Genomic DNA, 15042 nt, shown 5'->3' with positions numbered 1-15042 from the left:
AAGGGCTATATGAGACCAGGGGCGGGAGGGCACGGGCAAAGATTTAAGCAGACCAGCGGGTGGTAAATTAGATGCTTTATTACGAGCACAAACCGAACAGGCTAGTACAAACTGTCTGACGTCAGTGGACATAGAAGGCCACCAAAAAACGCTGACGGACGGCAGCCAACGTTCTCCGAATACCTGGATGGCCGACAAACTTGGACTCGTGACCCCACCGGATGACATCAGAACGTAACCGCTCAGGAACCCATAGGCGACCCGCTGGACACCCCTCCGGAACTTCCCCCTCCCGGCCGGCCTCTCTCACCCGCTGTTCGATTCCCCATACGAGGGCGCCGACCACCCTCCCCTCCGGGAGAATGGTCTCCGCCCTCTCCGAATCGGACTTCTCGAACAGACGGGAGAGAGCATCAGGTTTGGTCTTTTTCGAGCCAGGCCGGTACGAGAGGGTGAAGTTGAAACGATCAAAGAAGAGTGCCCAACGAGCCTGCCTAGATGTTAGTCTTCTGGCCGAACGGATATATTCAAGATTTTTATGATCCGTCCAGACCAGAAAGGGCTCCGAGGTTCCCTCCAACCAGTGACGCCATTCACCCAAAGCGAGTCTAACCGCCAACAGCTCCCGATTCCCTATGTCGTAATTACGTTCTGCTGGGTTTAACCGGTGAGAGAAAAAAGCACACGAATGTACTTTCCCATCAATAGACGATCGCTGTGATAAAACGGCGCCTACCCCGACATCAGATATATCCACTTCCACTATAAATTGTTTAGCCAGATCGGGAATAGAGAGGACAGGCGCAGAGATGAACCGGGACTTTAACACATCAAAGGCCTCCTGAGCCTCTCTATTCCAACGGAAACATACGTTAGGTGAAGTGAGAGCAGTAAGAGGCTTAGCGATCTGACCAAAATTTCTGATGAAACGCCGATAAAAATTGGCGAACCCCAGAAATCGCTGAAGCTCCTTCCGAGTGTCGGGTACTGGCCAATCGGCAACCGTCTTAACCTTAGCGGGATCGGGACGACTTCCCGTGGAACTCGCACTTCTCCGCCTTAACGAATAGTTGATTCTCTAAAAGCCGTTGTAAAACCATGCGAACGTGCTGAGTGTGTATCTGCATGGTAGGAGAAAAGATGAGAATGTCATCGAGATACACAAAGACAAATCTGTTAATCATGTCACCCAGCACTTCATTGACCATGGTCTGAAAGACAGCTGGAGCGTTACAAAGACCGAACGGCAGAACGGAATATTTCTCCTCTCTTTCTGGTTTAGCTAGGGAAAATATACGACCCTTAGGCGGAGAAGTGTTGGGAAGTAGTTTGATCTCGCAATCATACGACCGATGAGGAGGCAGAGAAGTGGCCCGGGACTTACTGAAAACCTGATACAGATCCGAGTACTCCGCCGGGACCCCTGAGAGATTGATAGCCGGAAACCTGCGAGACAGAACAAGAGACAAGAGAAGGAGCAGGACCAAGACAAGAAACATAACACGAAGACTTCCAAGATAACACAACATTGTTCTGCCAATCAACGTGAGGATTATGTTTGGATAACCAGTCATGACCTAAAATGACTGGTGATTGTGAATCCTCTAAGATGTAAAACTCAATTTCCTCACGATGATTGCCAGAAACAAACAAACTCACAGGGGGTGTGCGGTGCGTGATCACAGCCATATGCTGGCCCTTCAATGTCCAGGCAGACAAAGGAGAGGAGAGAGGGATGAATGGGATACCCCAGGACTTGGCCAACCCAGCATCCAAAAGACACGCCTCCGCACCGGAATCCAGCAACGCCTGTGAATGGAAGGAATTAATGATGACAGGAAGTGTTGTGCTGCTTACGGGAGACTTAAATGACGATGCGCCCACCGAGACTCCCAAGTTCATCGGTGGGCGTGAGCTTTTTACTGGACATGTGGCCGCCAGGTGCCCCGGCTTGCCACAATATAAGCAGAGGCCATTAGACAGACGTCGATTTCTCTCACCAGCAGAGATACGAAACTTGCCCAGCTGCATAGGCTCCTCGGAGGGCGTCTCTGAAGCGGTCTCCCCTGGTTCCGACATCAGATGGCGAAATGAGCGACGCAGATCTCTCTGCCGATGGCGAGACTCAACCCTCAGAGCCAGATCGATGGCAGCTTCCAGTGACGTGGGTGGCTCCCTCAGTGCAATCTCGTCTTGAATGCCCGGTGTGAGACCCTCAAGAAATTGCGCTCTTAATGCCGCGTCGTTCCAGTTGCAGCAAATAGCGAGAGTCTTAAATCTTATAGCAAAGTCCGTAACGGAGTCATTATGTTGCCGTAATCTCACCAACTCAGCCGCTGCCATGTCCCCCTTGAGTGAGCGATCAAACAATTTTAACATCTCCTTCTCAAGAGCCTCGAATGAAAATGTAAATGTAGCTTTAGCCCCCCCAGGCGGCCATACCCCAGTCTCTCGCTCTTCCCGTGAGTAACGTCAGAACATAGGCCACCTTGGAAGTGGATGAAGAAAATCGACGGGGTTGGAGCGCAAAGACGAGAGAGCACTGTTGCAAAAGATCTGCAGGTGTTGGGGTCGCCATTGTAGGTGGGGGGTGTTGCCGTGTGTGGCTCCCGTTCAATCGAAACGGCTCCTCCGGATGAGGCTGGAGCTTCATAGTGAGGAGTCACTTGGTCCAAGCGATTGCTGAGCTCCTTAAGTTGCTCAGACAAGATACTGAAATCTCTGGCAGCAGCAGACAATAATGATGAATGTTGATCGATGGCCGCCCCCTGCTGGTGAAGGGCGGTCTGCACCTCCAGACTCTCTAAACTTGCTGACTCCATTAGTGGCGCGCTCATCTGTCAGGAAAAACTTCGGAGTCAAGTGCAAGTTAACAATATTTATTTAGAAAAATAGAATGAGAGATCTGGAGAGCAAAGTCACTGGTAGATCCACACACGGCACACACCCGTTGACTCACTCTGGATGATAACACTACTGTGGGAATGAAGCACTCCCACAGTAGGAGAGAGTGAGTCGTCGCTACACGATAATCCAGTACAGATCCGAAGGAAGAGAGAGAGCCACCCACGCACTCCGTCGAGAACACCAGCACAGTCACCGCACGCAACAGAGGGATGAAACACGCCGTCCTGAAGGTGGATGACAGGCGGAGATGGAAGATGGTAAATCCAAGTTCTCAGACGGGTAATCCACTGTGAAATCCTGATGTAGAAGAGCCACCCGGAAACCACTGGTCACCGCTTAAAAACGAAGCGAACCAGCGGTTCCGAGAAACAACAGTCGTTAGAGTCAATGTAATCCACAATGGTAAAAGGTGTACTCCACTCACGGGTCATGATGCAAACTGAAGAGAAACAGAGACAGCTGGTGTACCGCCTAGAAACGAAGCGAACCAGCTGTACCGAGAGACAAACAAAGTCAATGAGTTCCAGTAATCCACAAGCGAGCGGTCCGGGCGAAGACGAGTCCCCGAACGCCGAAAACCAAACCTGGGGTAACAAGAGGAAGAGACAGAGAGCGACTGACAAGACAAGGCAGGGCAGCAGGACTGTGATAAAACAATGAGCGCGCAACGAAAGACAGGACTACGTGCAATATAAAGGAAAAGGTAAACGAGACACCACCGGTGAACAATTACCGAAACAAGGGGGCGGAGTTAGTGAACACACGAGGAACCGGCACCACAGGTAAACAACACACACACACAGATCACACAGCCATCTATCACCCAGCAGTCATGACAATTCTTATAAAAAATAAATTGACACAAGTCACAAATGTATGTGAAAAAAGCATAATTTGCTGAAAAGCGAATACTTTACATCCTTGTCTTTTAAACAAACAAATTAACACTGACCTGAGTGATTCTGTGTGGAGCTTATCGTAATGTATCCGCTACACAGTTCTCAATCGTTTTTTGAAGAGTCGTGGGGTGGATCTTCTGGCAGGCCTCTAAATATAAAGGCAAAGAAGGAAAAAAATCAGAAAAGTATTACAGTACATTAATGTAGCTGAAGCAGTAATTGAAAAAATTGTTGTAGCCTTGTAGTTTCAACATTTCAAGATGAACCCTTTTATGTCTCAGGGGAGATCACGTGATCGTGACGTAGCCTGTGGGAACTATGTATAGGAATGGTAAGACAGACAAACAAACTAACAGGCATGAAAACGGGTCATGGGTGAAAAAGGTGAGAAGGGTGCTCGAGGGCCGATGTGGCCTCTGATGGGGCCGGGAGGTGGGGGGACTCCCCCAGTATAAATATTATGGCCTCATTAGGGGACATGCTGTAACTTAACTTGTTAATTTTTCAGGCGTATGATTGGCCAAGGACAAAAAAGAAGGAAGGAACCCAACATCCCCACCACACCCCCACACGTGCGCAGAAACAAAACGCACACCATAACATACGCAAAAAATACATTATGACCATTATTTCAATTATTTAATTCTGACGGACAATTTAGATTGTAAATTTAAAATGTAAACATTTGACTAGTAACTGAAACCATGTTTAATTAAATGGGTTGATAAATGTGGAAAGCTGTAACAAGTAGCATTCCCTTACTATTTTACATCTGCAATAATTTTATTTAGCCAAAATCTGACCATCAGTCGCAAGGCCATACAATTTAAAGTTGACCTTGGAATAGGGTGGACCTGAAGGCCTACATGACATTTAAAATTACTTAATTTTACAATATAGTACTGGTTAAATCAATTACATTATGGTTTTTGAGTCATGGGTTGAATAATTTTCAGATCAGCAAATAAGTGATGTTGGAAAATAAAATAAGAACAAATCAAGAAATTACAAGCATAAAAATATTAATATATATGAATCTCTCTAAAGGGTTTTTTTCCTCCTAGGAGTTTTCCCCTCTGGACTAGCCATGGGTTTTTCTCCTAGGGTTTTTTTTCATCCCCTGGAGAGTACGCCACAATTGGCTTAACCTAATACTTTACTGTATACGTCACATAACTAGTACGCTCGCTATTCTGTGTTTTTTTCCCACATCTATTAATGTAAAGCTGCTTTGAAACAACTAACAATTGTGAAAAGTGCTATATAAATAAAATTGAATTGAATTGAATTAAAATAGAAAATAACAAAGTTACAAATAAAGTAAGATCTAACAGTATTAAATAGGTAGAGAAACAGTATCAAATTAATAAAACACTGTTTTATTTATATAAATTAAATATAATTGATCTTTTTAAAGCTATAAAAGTGATTTTTTTTTTGTCTTTTGTAGTTTGAATAACATAATGACTAAAACATAAGCATTTCTTTTAAGAGGAACTGTCCCTTTAAGACCGGAGGAGCGCTGATCTATACACTGACACATATGATCAACTGCTCACTTATAATAAATGACTGTTTTTATGAGAATACTGAGAATACTTGGAGAGACTTTGGTATTACAAGATAATTTGTGTGTATATCTCCTGTCAAGCCCAAAGAAATTATGTGTTTGCGTGATTGTGTAACACGCGTTTCGTGCCTGGGCTTTTGAGTTTGTGCACGTATGCGCGCCCACAGAAAACAACTCACTTTAGCATCTTTGTCGCTCAAATAGTTAATGTAAACGATAAACTTTCTTATTAACAGTATTATTAACATTATGTTCTTATTAACAGCATTTCATGCACTATTTTGCAGTTTTACTAAGTTAAGTAACTTACAAGCGAGGAGTAGCCTATGTCCATCATTCGTTCCAATCCATTTCAATAAAAAATCTTTCAGGTCACTTTGCAATGTCAGTCTATATATACATACATACATACATACATACATACATACATACATACATACATACATACATACATATATATATATATGTATATATACATGTGTATATACAGTCTTGTTCAAAATAATAGCAGTACAATGTGACTAACCAGAATAATCAAGGTTTTTAGTATATTTTTGATTGCTACGTGGCAAACAAGTTAACAGTAGGTTCAGTAGATTCTCAGAAAACAAATGAGACCCAGCATTCATGATATGCACGCTCTTAAGGCTGTGCAATTGGGCAATTAGTTGAATTAGTTGAAAGGGGTGTGTTCAAAAAAATAGCAGTGTGGATTCAATCACTGAGGTCATCAATTTTGTAAAGAAACAGGTGTGAATCAGGTGGCCCCTATTTAAGGATGAAGCCAACACTTGTTGAACATGCATTTGAAAGCTGAGGAAAATGGGTCGTTCAAGACATTGTTCAGAAGATCAGCGTACTTTGATTAAAAAGTTGATTGGAGAGGGGAAAACCTATAAAGAGGTGCAAAAAATGATAGGCTGTTCAGCTAAAATGATCTCCAATGCCTTAAAATGGAGAGCAAAACCAGAGAGACGTGGAAGAAAACGGAAGACAACCATCAAAATGGATAGAATAATAACCAGAATGGCAAAGGCCCAGCCAATGATCACCTCCAGGATGATCAAAGACAGTCTGGAGTTACCTGTAAGTACTGTGACAGTTAGAAGACGTCTGTGTGAAGCTAATCTATTTTCAAGGATCCCCCGCAAAGTCCCTCGGTTAAAAAAAAGCATGTGCAGAAGAGGTTACAATTTGCCAAAGAACACATCAACTGGCCTAAAGAGAAATGGAGGAACATTTTGTGGACTGATGAGAGTAAAATTGTTCTTTTTGGGTCCAAGGGCCACAGGCAGTTTGTGAGATGACCCCCAAACTCTGAATTCAAGCCACAGTACACAGTGAAGCATGGAGGTGCAAGCATCATGATATGGGCATGTTTCTCCTACTATGGTGTTGGGCCTATTTATCGCATACCAGGGATCATGGATCAGTTTGCATATGTTAAAATACTTGAAGAGGTCATGTTGCCCTATGCTGAAGAGGAAATGCCCTTGAAATGGTTGTTTCAACAAGACAATAACCCAAAACACACTAGTAAACGGGCAAAGTCTTGGTTCCAAACCAACAAAATTAATGTTATGGATTGGCCAGCCCAATATCCAGACCTTAATCCAATTGAGAACTTGTGGGGTGATATCAAAAATGCTGTTTCTGAAGCAAAACCAAGAAATGTGAATGAATTGTTAAAGAATCATGGAGTGGAATAACAGCTGAGAGGTGTCACAAGTTGGTTGACTCCATGCCACACAGATGTCAAGCAGTTTTAAAAAACTGTGGTCATACAACTAAATATTAGTTTAGTGATTCACAGGATTGCTAAATCCCAGAAAAAAAAAATGTTTGTACAAAATATTTTTGAGTTTGTACAGTCAAAGGTAGACACTGCTATTTTTTTGAACACACCCCTTTCAACTAATTGCCCAATTGCACAGCCTTAAGAGCGTGCATATCATGAATGCTGGGTCTTGTTTGTTTTCTGAGAATCTACTGAACCTACTGGTAACTTGTTTGCCACGTAGCAATAAAAAATATACTAAAAACCTTGATTATTCTGGTTAGTCACATTGTACTGCTATTATTTTGAACAAGACTGTATATATATATATATATATATATATATATATATATATATATATATATATATATATATATATATATATATATATATATATATATGTTGTTTTAATTTATATGTTGCCTCAGACTTCTACAGTGATAGTTTTACAGCGTTTTGTGTCTTCCACTTGACTTTACGTCAAGAATGCAGTCGCTCTACGCATCTTCAACAAGCGTGCATGACTAAAAACACAGAAAGGCAGATGACATCACAGTAGCGCGAGAGCGGTTTGAAAGCAAATGTCCTTATGACATCTCGATTCACTCTCGTGGTACTTTGATGTCACCTGCCTGTCTGTTTTTGCAGCGCAGCATGAACTCAAACAAACCTAATGTCTGGGATACATTTTGGATGACTGCGATGGGCGCGCGCAATACCCCCCACCCCCTCAAAAAAAGTTTCTTATCGAATATACACGATTCACGTGGGTCACCTATTCTGGCTTCAAAACGGCGAATTTCGCCGAAAGGTGAGGGATTTTCATGCCTGAACGAATCCCTCTCCAATTATATAGTAGGAATGAGAGTGAAAAGGTCTTGGGTCACAAAATAACTTCAAAAATAAAAACAACTTACGGATTATGATGGGATATATAGCCAGGTCCTGAAAATTTCTTTTCCCCTTTCGACCCTTCAAACTGTAATTGGCCCAAAGAGCATTTGTTCCAATTTTTCGCATTATCCGTCGTACAGAGTCACCAGGAGATTTACCACCCAGCAGTGACAGATAATCAACCTGTAAAGAGAATTAATGCAGAAAAATAGTTATCTGATAGGACAATTTCCTTTTATAAAATTATAATAAAATTTCCTATTATAAAATTATAGCATTATTAAATATTAGTAACTACAATTTGCCTTGCCTAAATTCATAAGAACATTACCACATAGCCTAACACTTGCGATATCACCATGTCCATTTCTGCTTCAACTTCACATGCACATTCTTAAACCGATTATGCTGAATAAACTGACAATGCATTTGGTCATGTTAACGCAATAACTTTGAACAATTTACCTTACACTAAAACAGCAAGGAAAAAGTACATCACACAAAACTTAAGGTAAAGGGCGGATCTGATACAGCTGCTGAGGTAATTACAGCTAGCTATACTTTCATTAAGCAACTGCTATATAAACAAAATAAGCAATCAATCTGCACATATATAGACAAACAATTTTTTTTAAGTCCATAAGACACAGGTTCAACAACATGTTGTGAGATATATACCAGGTGTTTATATCACTTTGGGCAACATACAGATATTTAGCGTTGAAAGTGCGGGACACGGCCGCACCCCGGTCAAACAAACATTGCAAACTTTAACACAATTTCCCACACACACTTCAACCTCAGAATCCCAATGTCCTAGCTTGACAAGAAAAAAAATAAAACACAAATACCAGGCAAAACAAGAAGCCGCAGTCAGTAGGCAAATAACTTGATTGAGCCTATTAATAAAATCCTTTTCTAGCAAAAAAGAAAAAGATTCTCATATCTAAAATTAAGCTATTAAACATGCAAATTAATAAGTAGATTAGCAAGTTAATGATCAAATAAGTAAGCCCCGCCCTCCTTACGATAATATTGTGTATTGCCAATCTCACAGGCTGATGATAGGCCAATATGAAAATGGAGCATATCGCCCAAAACTATAATACAGCAATGTCCTATTTTCACATACCACTTTCTTTCTGTGAGCTGTGTCCTTTAGCTTGTCAGAAGCTTCTTCAAGTTGGGCTGGAGTCTGTAGTGACCTGGTCAGCTCTTCAATTTCAGGGTCATCAGAACCCATGTTTTTGGTTAAAATGGACTGAATGGTCTCTAGAGAGAGTTCGATCTTGTCCAGTTTAATAAAGATGGCCCTCACATATGCTGGTATACAAGAATCATCTGAAATACAAAAATACATCTGAGCAATTGTCCTATGGTTATTTTGACCACAAGAACTTACAAATAGGTTCAGGTATGAGTGTGTGCAAGGCAGGGTCTTAGGGGCCCCTGGGCTTGAGTTTATGTTTGGGCCCTACCTACTCTACAAATTACCTCAACTATAACATGATTATGGAGCACAAAATACATCAAATTTTAAATATAATAAATATGCTGCTGAGCCAGAAATAACACTGAGCAATAAAGCAAGAGATGAACCGAATTTTAAAATTTGTTGTCATATAAGCATCCTCTTTAGGTTTGAGACTATAGACGATGCACTTGTCCATTGCCGATGCCGGACAGACTTAGGCACTGATTACACAGAACAAGAGCTGAGCCCAGTGGTTACCAGTGATTGACATAACATTCCATTAAGCATTTTGCTGACATCTCACATGTACCCATGAGAAATGACATGGGTTGTGTAGTTCTACACTACCTACTTCATCATTGTTGATTCTTCGTTAAATGGAAACAAAAATCTGTCCTAAACCTTACTAGGCTTTGACAAGTCCCAGAATACTGAACCATTGGTAGGTGACAATGGCAACTAGTTTTTGTATTGTTTTGATGGCAATGGCAATGATCAAGAATCCAACTTACTCTGAGTGTTTGAAGTTGTATTCGGAGTGCTGGTCATAGAAGGACCTACATTTGTGCAAAATAATACATTAAAATTGTGTAGAATTATGATGTCACCAAAAGCAAGTTGTCTTGTGATGATAGGCATACCTCGGTCACTGCTCTGTAACATAGTCCTGGTTGAGGTCACATCTAAATTTGTGAGCAAAGCTGCCAAAAATAGAAAAAAATAAAAGCTGGTTACATCAAGGTTTCATCATGTCTAATTTAAGACTTTTTAAGGACTTAAAGGCACACTGTGGAGTTTGTGACCTAAAGAGTTGAAGCATTTGAGTAATTTTAAATGATTCCTTAGGCCAATTTAGAGCGCTTAACATCATCAATGCTCCGAGTGGGACTGCCCTCCTGAAATACCGCCTATGTAAGTTTTAAGGAGACTGACCGTCTCTGGCCAGGTCATGTGACCTGGAGAATGCCACAAGATTTTTGTCAACACTGGAAACATTTCATCACTAGATAGTTTTTTTCTCATTTATTTAAAGTGTGGTTTATGTCAGCTGAATGTGCAGAACGGTTCAGAGAAGACAACATATTTTATCACAATTCAACTCAGTGGTAATTCCAGGGAAAAACATATCTGAATACTCCACATGAAACTTCAGTCTTCTGACCTTTTACCATTGTGTCGATTTATTTTGATTAATACGTGCGAGGGAGAGAGAGCAAAAGAGCGGTTAGTTTGGAGATCATGAAGTCTTGTTTACTTTTACCAGAGTACGCATGCGGGACTGGGACTCTCTATTTCTTCTGTTTTTTTCAAGTAAACAAGCGCCCTGTTAAGCGCTGCAGTTCATCTACATTACTCACCGATCAAATAAGACTTTGGCTTTGATGGCCGGATATCACAGTCCGTATATAGCCTACTATGGCCTGGGACTCGGAGCAGGAGCATATAAGAGGACTTGTTAACGTCGAGGGCATACAATATCGGTAGATCATTAATCATTGTTTTGATGGCAACGATCAAGAATCCAACTTACTCTGAGTGTTTGAAGTTGTATTCGGAGTGCTGGTCATAGAAGGACCTACATTTGTGCAAAATAATACATTAAAATTGTGTAGAATTATGATGTCACCAAAAGCAAGTTGTCTAGTGATGATAGGCATACCTTTGTCACTGCTCTGTAACATAGTCCTGGTTGAGGTCACAGCCACATTTTTGAGCAAAGCTGCCAAAGATTGGGGGGGGGGGAGCTGGTTACATCAGGGTTTCATCAGGTCTAATTTAAGAATTTTAAAGACCATTATGAATAAATCTGAAGACCTATAACATGACCTAAAAAAAGTAAAGGCTTAATGCTTTTTTAACCCAGTGCTTTGAAGCTGAAAAACTTAGTTTATGCATTTATAAACTTGTTTATAAAATGTATAAACAAAACAAAAAAAAAGTTTTAAAACTTACTGGGGCTGTCCTCGTTGTGTCTGGCTGAAAAGAAATCCATTGATGGGGTGACTAAAAACACAAGGTAATAGCAAGTTAGAAAATCAATGAAGTTCACTGAAAGTATATACTAGCAATGTTCCCTCTAATTTTTATCAGCACTGAGCAAATGTATTTATTTTTTTCTGAGCGCACATTTCAATAATGTGAGCAATTCGCAACCACACGACCTGTCGAAAATGACCACGAGCCTGCGTTAGCCATAGGGGATTCAAAGAGATGACAGCAAATGCATCAATATGTCATTGATATATGTGGTTGATTTTTATTCAATATTCTTTATAATGGTTGTACTTTGGGAAAGTTTAATGATGGTGTTTTCCCAGTCAGTTTAGTTGAACTTAAAGGGGTCATATAATGCCATTTGTGTACAAGTTGATATGATTCTTTAGGGTCTAAATGAAAAGTTTGTAATATACTTTATAAAAAATTTCTAATTAGTAGGCTATTGTAAGAAAACAGTAATTTTACCTGGTCAAAAACAGCTTTGTTTTCAGCACTCCTGAGTGTATATTCTTTAGATCAAAATGAACGTTGCTTATCACGCACCCTTAGTTCTGTGGGGAATTTAACACAACGCACATGGAGCGTTGCCATGACAACAGTTGAGTGACACGTTATTGTAGAAAAAGATGACGTCCAAAGAAGTTTAAAAATTACGTTTCTGAACTTTGATCTATCTCTGTATTTTCTGGCAGGGTAGGAGTGATACGAATGCTATGTGTTTATGTATGATAGTTCATTGACATATTGATGTTACAGCTAATAACCATAATGCGTTGTTCTTTATAAACGTAGGATTATGAATTATATATTGAGAACATCATACATAGAAAAGATGCCGTAATGTACCCTGCGTGTATACAATGGCCGTATTCATCGTGAAGCTTGCAAGCGATCTATAACTGCTGGGGATTCCCTGAGAGTAACATTAATCTAAGGATACTTTGAATAAACATTCTAACGTACATGCAGCTTGGTTGTCACATGTCAGTATTTTAAATGTTTATTACCTAACCTGCATCACTTTTGATGCTCAGATGTTTAACCCCTGGAAAAAAAGTCGTTTGTGCGGTCTGAAAAATCTATTGCGCAGCAACTTCGACTGGGCTGCGCGGCCGCACGCGCGCGCAGCTTAGAGGGAACATTGTATACTAGTAAGCCAATTTCTGAGGAAAACAAGACAAAGATTATACACAAACATAAAATATGTTGTGGTTACTCAGCAACATTTACTTACAGGAAGACATGTTTGGCATCTGTGGAGTCTGGGGAGTAATTGTGTGTCTTTTTCTTCACTCTCTTGGCAAAAGGCTCATCTATATCTGCATCTAATGGAGATATATATATATATATATATATATATATATATATATATATATATATATAGTATATGTATTATATATATTTTTGTTGTTGTTGTTTGTTTTTAAGGATGTAACGATTCACTCAACTCACAATGCAATACGATTAACAATAATGGTTTCACGATACGATTTTCTCACTATTTTTTTAACGAAAGAGATTTAAGACAAATTATAAATGAGAAAGTGTTTATTATTTTTCAGACAAAATGCTGCACATTTCAATTTCATCTTGAAATATATTTTGTCAAATTATAACACTAAAAAAGCTTCCAGGTACTTTTTCGTACCACCTCCAGCGAGGTTCTAAGCAAGCTGAGGCGAGACTAAAACGTGACGTGAAAACCAGGCAGACTGCTGATTGGTCAGAGTGAATTGTCACTATTCACTGCGTCATCATTGCACGCGCCAGGCGGAGTAACGGAGTGGATAACCCATGGAATAACCCTGTCATTTTCAAATAGTTTACTTGTTGTGAGAAACAGCCACATCCCGAGGATCAAAAACAGCATACTCAATTTCCTCCATTGTTCTGTGTGTGTGGGTAGCAGGTGTGTGTTGCGTCTCTATGACAACCAGGTACTATAATTGTGGAGGTACTTTCTCCAATGGAAAACGGAGCGAAAAGCGAGCCAAACCGCGCCGTGTCGAGCCGAGTACTGTGTACTGGAAAAGTGCCAAAAGAGATAGTAAAATAAATAAAACACTTGGTTGCCATGAAAACAATGATACACCTTGTTATCTCAATGGCTCTGGCACTCAACTTATTAATGCCTTTTGCCTGAAAATGTGACTGGTGCTTCTCACTGTGCTGATTATTATTAGTCTATGGAAAGTCAAAATGCCAACACATCGGATTTGAATGAGTCAATGTCAACATATTATGTAGGGATGCACCAAATCTAGATTTTTGGGGTTCGAACAAATACCAAATCCATTGGTTAAGATTCTGCTGAATCAGAATACTGAATCCTACTAAAATAAGGTGTGGCCCCTTTAAGAGCTGTGTGCAAGCTGTTGAACTCTCTGCAGTCTGTTGTATGTGTCGTGCATCTCAAATAATCCATGTATGCACATTTGATGCTCATTTTAATCTTATTTTGTTTATTAAGTAACATTTTGGATGGTATAACGTTTGACATACAGTTATACAAGTTTTAATAGGGAATAAAGTATGAGTTGTGAGATGCCAATCACCTCCTTGAGTCTGTCTGGTGTCTGCAATAACTTTAGCTGTGAGGAAGTGTGAGCTATCCTATTTTTCTTTTTGACACAATGCGTTACACTAAGTAAACTAAACACCTTCGTAGTGCAAAAGTGCGTAGTGCAAGTGCGGGATCGGTGGAATTTTTTTTATGTTCGGCAGAAACCAAACCCTTTAAAAAGCCCAATATATGCTGTTGCCATTTCTACTTTGACGGTGCGTGCACACTGTCAAATATGCACACCATTAAACTGTATGGTGCACACTGTGCAGCGTGAGCGGAGCAAACCAAGTGTTTTCAGTGAATTTGCATGGAAGTTGAGCGTTTTTTGCTTGCTTGAATCGTCACCAATTGTTATTGATTTTCAATCGGTTGCGAGTGAATCGTTACATCCCTAAAATATATATGTATGTATGTATGTATGTATGCATGTATGGAGAAATGGAAAGTAATAAAATTACACAAAACAAACAGCCACCAAACTTTCTTTTACCTGAATCGAGGTACCGAGCAGGTGTGACAATCTTCCTGCCTGCTTCTTCTTCCAGGTCACTTTCCAAATTTGAGGTCACTGTTGCTTGGTTGACCTTGTCTCTAGCCTTGCTGTAGCTGTCTACAAAATATCAGTCGAGATCAGAGCAGAGATTTTCCGTATGTGTGTGTATTTACAGTATATATAAAGCTCTGGACAAAATTAAGATTCTTATTTTTTTCCATAGCTGTAAATTATCTCTTTAACTCATATGTGTGTGTGACAATAATGTAATAATTTGAAATGTCTTTTATTGGTAGATATCTGTGGGCTTAGTTCTCAAGATAAAACAATACAATACCTGTGTATGTGTGACGGATGTCAGCGTCAACGCTCCCGGTACTTCCCATTCACCCGAGTTCTGACTACATTCCCCATCATGCACTGTGACCCGCTGATTACACATCAGCTGTAGCGTATCGGCGGGT

The 15042-nt window shown here is 40.5% G+C and overlaps 1 protein-coding gene across 2 annotated transcripts; it reads right to left on the bottom strand.

The window, feature by feature from the left end:
- Positions 1 to 3842: 3842 nt before the first annotated feature.
- On the bottom strand, positions 3843 to 14694 carry LOC135734474 (uncharacterized). 2 transcript variants are annotated; one of them, XM_065253334.1, is made up of 10 exons: positions 14576 to 14694; positions 12754 to 12844; positions 11475 to 11525; positions 11182 to 11292; positions 11053 to 11097; positions 10163 to 10222; positions 10034 to 10078; positions 9180 to 9388; positions 8071 to 8230; positions 3843 to 3954 (listed from the first exon to the last, which is right to left on the bottom strand). In XM_065253334.1, the coding sequence occupies exons 4-10, from the start codon at positions 11201 to 11203 to the stop codon at positions 3881 to 3883; spliced, it is 615 nt and encodes a 204-aa protein (XP_065109406.1). In that variant the 5' UTR covers positions 11204 to 11292; positions 11475 to 11525; positions 12754 to 12844; positions 14576 to 14694; the 3' UTR covers positions 3843 to 3880. The 2 variants fall into 2 exon arrangements, with proteins under 2 accessions (XP_065109406.1, XP_065109405.1); XM_065253333.1 differs by having other exon boundaries at positions 11182 to 11241.
- Positions 14695 to 15042: the final 348 nt, after the last annotated feature.

The sequence above is a fragment of the Paramisgurnus dabryanus genome, chromosome 1, assembly GCF_030506205.2.
Source record: "Paramisgurnus dabryanus chromosome 1, PD_genome_1.1, whole genome shotgun sequence".
Classification (NCBI taxonomy): domain Eukaryota; kingdom Metazoa; phylum Chordata; class Actinopteri; order Cypriniformes; family Cobitidae; genus Paramisgurnus; species Paramisgurnus dabryanus.
This window is presented reverse-complemented; position numbering and strand designations above follow the sequence as displayed.

Excerpts from the sequence above, each read along its gene's own strand:
- LOC135734474 (XM_065253333.1), bottom strand. Across the intron at positions 11,242-11,474 it reads ACACAACGAGGACAGCCCCA|CTTTGCTCAAAAATGTGGCT; the intron begins GTAAGTTTTAAA and ends AATCTTTGGCAG. Across the intron at positions 3,955-8,070 it reads TATATATCCCATCATAATCC|AGGCCTGCCAGAAGATCCAC; the intron begins GTAAGTTGTTTT and ends CTTTATATTTAG.